We start from the raw sequence: 7,407 nt of genomic DNA on the forward strand, positions 1-7,407 counted from the left end.
TGTTTTAATTAAGCTTGTTTTACATGCATTTTTTTGTTAGGTCTAGCCATTGTTCCATCAATATTTGCTTAATTTCTGTTGTTTAGGATGTATTTATTACATTAGGTTGTGTTTTTAATTTTAGGATAGATCGTTTGTAAAGTGAACTAGACGCCAATCATATATAACTTGGGCTTTAGTAATGAGGTTGAGGTCATCATTGTGTCTATCGAAAATTAATTAAACAAATACTTATTGCACATTTCATGAAAAAACTCCAATCTGATTTAGTATGAATCATAAAAGAAATTAAACTTTAAGTTAAAAGTTGACGTTTTGTTCAAACAACCTGACGGATGCATGCAAAATTTATGATTCTTTTATATTTTTCATTGTTAAAATAATGTTATTTTCTTTTTAAACATATATTCTATCTTCTTGTTATAGTTTGTATTATAAATACAATTGTATTTTCCTATTTTTTAGGCAAAATATCCGAGCATCATTTATTTATTTTTCTTCTTTAATAGTTCTTTTCCTTTTATAATTAATTATCACTATTTTAAAGGTTATTTTTTCCTTGTATATGATCGAGAAATGAAATACTATAATTCATCTCTAAATTCCATTGGTAATAAAAAATGTTCCGTAGTGAAACTAAGAATTTGAGAATAAAATCAAATCGAGAATAAGAATTTGTATCATTGCAGTTGAATTACAACTAATGCAAAGAAGCTAAAGTAAAAAAATAAATAAATAAATAAAACAAACAAACTAGCACCTGAAATTACACTTTTTTTTTTCAACAAGCAATTTAACTATTGACTTTTATCTAAAACATGTTCTATTAAAATATTTTACAAATACTTTTTTTACGAGCAATATATAGATACAAACTTAAATCACCGAAGCTAATTTAATCGAACGCGTCTGCAAGAGCTTTTTAGTGTGTGGGGATCTCATTTCACGGAGTCTCCTCTCTTGTGAAAGTATTTTTGCAAACCTGAATACATCATAATCAAACGTAAGTGTTATTCATATAATTGTTAATTGCATTGCAATATATACTTGGTAATTAAATACTACATGAAAATGCCCTTTAATATATTTAGCTAACCTTTTGAGAGCATCTTCATTGGTTCCCCCATTTTTGAGTGGCTCAGAGAGACCATTCTCTAAATTGACCCTAGAGACTGGTTTCTTTAACAGATTTTCTCCAATTTGGCAAAGTTTCTCCAAGTTCTCCTTTGTAGCAATGTCAACAGAAGAATCCGTTCCAGTCAACGTGTCATCCTGCAATAAAATGTTGTTTAACAAAATTAATTTCATCATTCCTATAATATATAGTAGAAAGAAAGAGGTATATTAGAAATGAATTAATTACCTGTATTCGAAGGTAATTGTCTTCTGAATGAAGTGCTTGAGTGACAGCAGATAAATGGAAATCAACCATATCTGCACTGGATTGAGTGAAAACATCAATTAAGGGAGTAGTACCACTATGAGTTAGCCAATCCAATAATCCCCATTTCGCTGCCATTGGTGCATTGAATTTTTCCTCATTTTTTGCTGTTCCAGTGCCTATTGAAATTATTAGGAACCGACCATATTCCATAGGCTTGATTGGAAAGAAATCAGAATTTTCCTTAATGATTTGCTTTGTTACTTCGTTCATCGCAACCAAGGTCTGGATCACGAAATTCCACAAAAATAAAAAGAACAAATTAATTAAATAACAACTTAATGATGCTTCCAATGTATGGTTAATCATTATATACAGTAATTAAATTAATAAAACTTTGAATAAGAATTAATTAGTGAATAGTTATACATACGGGGTTATTTGCACAAACGCCACCATCAATAAGGTTGAATTCGTGAACTTTCCCATTTGAATCTTGGTTGCTGAAATTGTGAGCAGGGAGATAAGTTGGTGCAGCGGACGTGCTGATACATATGTCTGAGAGTTTGGCATCCAAGCCAGTGGACATCTTAACCTGCATCAATTTCAAATCAGTATTTAGACTGTATGGTTTGTCAATAATTTGATTTTGTTAAATTAAATTAGTTACAGATCTGTCTTTAACTTTTTCTGTCTTATTATAATTAGTCAACGATTAGTTTTGAGATATTCCTAATGCCTCATTCTTCATTTTGACTTTTGAGTCAAAATTTCAAGCCATGAAAGTTCAAGTGGAGCCATAAACAAATAAATATATGCCCCAACCCAACCTCTCACCCCGAAAGTGAAGAAGAAAAATCATTTGAGAAGTGAAAGAAAAGAAAGTAAAGAAGAGAGAGAAGGAAATTGACCTGGTAAGATGAGAAAATAATTGGTTGCAAACACTTGATGTCGAAGGTGGGAATGACAACGTTGGTGAGTGTCTCATGCAACCGAATGTCTCCAAGTTTTTCTGCGATGACTGCATGAAGATATTTACCATCGTATTTGGGTCCTCCCAGAGATCTTATTAACTTGGCTATTATCGTCCCACCGAGACCACTGCAATGCATGCCAAATATATTAGTTAATTAATTTGACCCCCAAACACATTCATTATTTTCTCTATTATTACTAATTACTAATTAATTACAACTTTACCAAGTACGTTTAAACAGAAAGTAACAAAGAAATAGTACCTATGTTGTGGGAAGATTTTGTGAGAGTGTTCCATGTAAAAGGGTTTGATATCTTTGGCAGAGAAAAGTGGTCTATTGTTGCTATCTGGAGCAGTTAACATAGCGGTTACAAGACCACCTGTGCTTGTTCCTGATATCACGTCAAAGTAGTCTGCTAGCCTTGCATCTGGACCATCCAACTCCTGCATCATGGTGCCAATCAATATATATATATATATCAATCAAATTATTCTTTGAGCTTATTCAAATACAAACTTAAAAATAAATTTGAGAATTTTTCTATTGAAAATAAAGAGTTTTTTTCAACTGTCTATCTTGTAACCTAACAGTATCTTTCTAATCTTAACAATGATTAGCAAATATTGGAAACGTAGTGTAGGTTATATATATACCTGAAGCTGAGATTCAAGGAAGGCAATAATGGTAGCAGGGATGATGCCCCTAATACCACCACCATCAATGCTAAGAATGGTTACTAAGTTTCCATATGTTGGAGGCTGAATTTGTTCAATGGATGACTGTGTTCTCTCCATGGATATATATAATATTTGAAATTAGCTAGGGCAATTGGAGGTTTATGTGTGCACAAAATATTCTCTCCCTTTGAATAATAAGGATTAATGTTACAAGAATATGGTGAAAGGGAAAGGCTAGCTGTAGTTTCTTAATAGGCAGAAAGCAATATATATGCAACTAGGAATTATTGCTAAGTAATGAAAGATTCAGGCTTGCTCGTAGCGGTATTTATAGTTGCAGGGCCCTATGAATTTTGATTCTGTGCGCAGTTCAAAAGAGGAGAAATTAATTAATATTGAAGGGTAGACATAGTCAATAATGGTAAATAACGAGGAACTGATCTTCCTGATAGGACACGGTCTTTGAAGTTGTCCTATTATTTGTTGTCCAAATTAAACAGTATATGACGGCTACACTGCCTTAATTCCTAGCTTACCGAGAAGACTAACCATGCATGCATATCGATATGATGGCTATTTAGTATAATAAATTTATACTAATATATAAAGGGTTCTTAGTAACTACTTTAGTTTCCATATTTTGCTAATCATCATATCTTTTTATTTTAAAAAATTAAAATAAATAATTTTTTTTTATCAAAATCAAAACCTTAAAATTAATGGACTAATCATAACACTAAATTAACATATATTTATTACTTAATTTTTATTTTTATTTTATCTTTAATAGAGTCACGAAATGCCTCGACCCTACTAGTATTTATAAATCAAATTAGTTTTTAATTATTATCTCATAATTTTTTTAAAACATATATTAATGAAGTCAAGATATTTTATATTTTTATACTTTATTTAATAAAAATGTTTAAAAAATTATTAATGTTTGTTAGATCATTTAGTCTCAAATTTGAGTCTTATGTCTATAAAGATAATTAATTTTTAGTATTATGTTTTATTATTTAAAAATTTTAAAATAAAATTATTTAAAAAATAAATATATCAAATCAAGTTATCATCTTTATCTATACTAATATATAAAGAGAATACTTCTTTTAGTAATCACCTTAGTCTCTATATTTTATTGACCATTATACCTTTTTATTTTAAAAAATTAGAAAAAATTAATGGACTTATCATAAGGACTAGAGCCGTCAAAGTGGGCTAAGGCCCGTGGGTCAACCCGGCCCACCTTGAAAATGGGTTAGGCCGGGTAAAAAAAAATTGAAATTTTATAGTAGGTGAGTATAATCTCAACCCGGCTCACTTTGACCTGGGCTACCCGAGCTGAACCCGTGGTGGGCCGGGCAGCCCACCAATCCACCAATTTTTTTGCAATAAAAATTTAAGTATGATTTGTAGTTAATTTTGTATGATGGGATATTGAAAATTTTTATTTTGGACTTTTATCATGATTTGTATTTAATTTTGTATGATGAGTTATGACGTATGACTATTAATGATGCTAATTTTATGACTATTATGTTAATTTATAATTAATTTAAATTTTGAATTTTGTTGATATTTTTTTTTAATTTTTGGTGGGCTAGTGGGCTGGCTTGTATAACCCACCAAGTCGTGGTGGGCCTGACCGGGCCAAATTTTTTTTGAAAAAATCAAAAGTGGGCTGGGTTGGGTTGGTTCATTTTTAAAGTGAGTCAAGGTGAGCCGGCCCACATAGGCCGGGCTGGCCTGTTTTGATAGCTCTAATAAGGACTAATCATAACACTAGATCAACATACATATCCCACTATAGTATATATTAATAGAGTTGAGAAATTTTTTTATCTCTATATTTTATTTAATAAAAGTGTTTAAAATTTATTGATGTTTGTTAAATTAATTGGTATGAAGTTTGATCTTCAAACTTCTAAGTCAAAAATTTGACTCTTATATTTATAAAAATAATTAATTTTTAATATTATTTAAAAATTTAAAAATAAAAAATTTAAAAAAATGTGTGTATCAAATTAAACTATCCTTTATATATGTTATAGATTATAAATAAATAAATATATATATATATATATATATATATATTATAGATTATAAATATATATATATATATATATATATGATTGATTATAAATGAAGATCGTGAATTGCAAGCAGGAGTATAGGATCCCCAGAAACTATGTACATGTAGCCTCCTGTATAGGACTTGATATAGGATCCGTACGAAGTGAATCTTCATTATTGTTAATGTAATTTATAAACATTTAGCATTAATTTTATAAAGTTAAAATATACTATAGTCTATAGCAAAGAGTCACACCTCCATGACAGTCCAAGGATTATTATTATTTGTTATTATTTTTTATGGCAATCTAATAGTAAGCAGCAGTGATGCTCTGCAACAATTAATATAGATTTAAAATTGGTTAGTGCATGATTCTTTATAGTTTAATTTAAGTATTATTTAGGAGGCTGCTGTGCAACTTTCTGCTATGATTGATCAAGCAACACTACAGCACTTGGTTTTCAGGCCCTTCAATTAATTAAGTTGATCACCCTAGAAAAGTTACCCTAACCAAAAGGGAAACCCAACTACGTCACAGAAATCTAAGGTTTCCACACCTTTCTTGTGATAGTGTCTGCTAACCATCAACAACCCGTTAATTCTTTCACGCGCATATTTTTTTAATATTTAAGGAAAATTTTCTGTTAATTTAAAATCTTCAAGAGAGTTTGTCTTATATTTCTGTTAATTACTTTTTATTAAAGTTGATCAAATTTTAGTAATATTTTCATTTTTTTGTTAAGTAATAAATAAGGGGAAGATTTGGACATGAAAGGACTAAAAAGCAACAAAAATTGGAGGATAGCAATGCTGATGCAAGCTTAGTATAATCCCAAAATCCTATATCAGATGCCCACACGACCAGGACGGAGGCGGAAACTTAGTTAGAGGGAGTCATTTTCTTTTTAACAATTAAAATATAAATATTTTAATATTATAAATAATTTATTATTATATATATATATATATATATTTTTTTTTTTCTTTAAATGTAAACTTATATTATAATTTTTATCTATTAATCTATAATATTTATTAATATAAATTTTAGGTGCCAAATTTTCCGGTCCCAGTGTCTCCCTCCCTCCGCCTCCGCACACGACGTTGTAGTTTATGACAGCCTGTTATAAAAATACATTGATAGTGTGTTTGGATGATGAATTTAAATTAATTTATTTATTTGAAGAATTTCAAATTCTTTGAGGTGAAATACTTTGTTTGGATCAAGAATTTATAAAGAATTTGAAATTCAATCATTTGTGAAATTACTTGAATTAGTAGAATTTCAAATTCTCCCAAAAAAGTAAGAATTTAAAATTTCTCATATTTTTTTTCTTATTTCACTTTTATATTTTATCTTATCTCTTATCTCTTCATGTTTTTAATTATTGAATATTCAAAAATATTTTAAAAATTATTAAATATTATCTAATATTAATATTTAAAATTATTAAATATTTAAAAATTAACTAATATTTATTTTTATTTAATTTAAAAATCTCAACATATAAAATTATTTTTAAAACTATTATCATGGTGGAATCAAATTATCATATTCAACCTAATAACTTAAAATTTAAGAAATTTCAAATTGACTTATGCAAACCAAATATTTTAAGCATGATAAAAATTGAAATCAAAGTAATTCAAATACTAAGAATTTCAAATTCCTTGAATTTGTAAAATTTCTCATTCAAATACACCATAAAGTTCTAAGTACAATATAGGTGTTTAATTTATGTATCTAAAATTATTTTTCCTTACACTCGTGTAATGTGACAACGTGATTGGCAAGTGTCTGGGCTGTGGGGTTATTAGAAAAAATCTAAATTCTACCTATCATAGAGTATGAACACGGTTACTCATCATTTATAAAGTATCAAGTTTAATAGTATTAAGATACATTTGTTGTGAAAATAATTTAAAATTTAAATTTAAATATCTGATATATTATTAAGAGTTTAAAAAATATTAATTCTTTAAAATATATATTGTTTAGAATTGAAATATATAATATTTATTTTAGATATATGTTTTTTTTTTAAATTATGATACAAGGTTAATAAATAGAGACTCTTAATATGAGAAAAATTACTCGATTTGTAATGGGATCACAACCTTAAATGAGAGAGAAGGTTATATTAAGGAGGACTTTCAAATTCCGCCAGAAAACTTGTGAAGAAGGATTTTCAAGTTTTGTCAGAAAACTTACGAGAGATGTTCTCAAGTTTCGCCGATAAAACTTGTGACTTATGATGCACCGATACGATATGCGTATCAGATATGTGTCGTATC

General features: G+C 28.6%; 1 protein-coding gene across 1 annotated transcript; it reads right to left on the bottom strand.

The window, feature by feature from the left end:
• Nucleotides 1–658: 658 nt before the first annotated feature.
• LOC109812296 (patatin-like protein 2) lies at nucleotides 659–3,335 on the bottom strand. Its single transcript, XM_020376226.3, has 7 exons — nucleotides 3,012–3,335; nucleotides 2,620–2,801; nucleotides 2,293–2,482; nucleotides 1,815–1,976; nucleotides 1,364–1,666; nucleotides 1,097–1,272; nucleotides 659–982 (listed from the first exon to the last, which is right to left on the bottom strand). Exons 1-7 carry the CDS (start codon nucleotides 3,150–3,152, stop codon nucleotides 877–879), a joined length of 1,260 nt encoding a protein of 419 aa, XP_020231815.1. The 5' UTR covers nucleotides 3,153–3,335; the 3' UTR covers nucleotides 659–876.
• Between the last annotated feature and the right edge of the window lie 4,072 nt (nucleotides 3,336–7,407).

The sequence above is a fragment of the Cajanus cajan genome, chromosome 9, assembly GCF_000230855.2.
Source record: "Cajanus cajan strain Asha chromosome 9, NIPB_CcT2T_4, whole genome shotgun sequence".
NCBI classification, from domain to species: domain Eukaryota; kingdom Viridiplantae; phylum Streptophyta; class Magnoliopsida; order Fabales; family Fabaceae; genus Cajanus; species Cajanus cajan.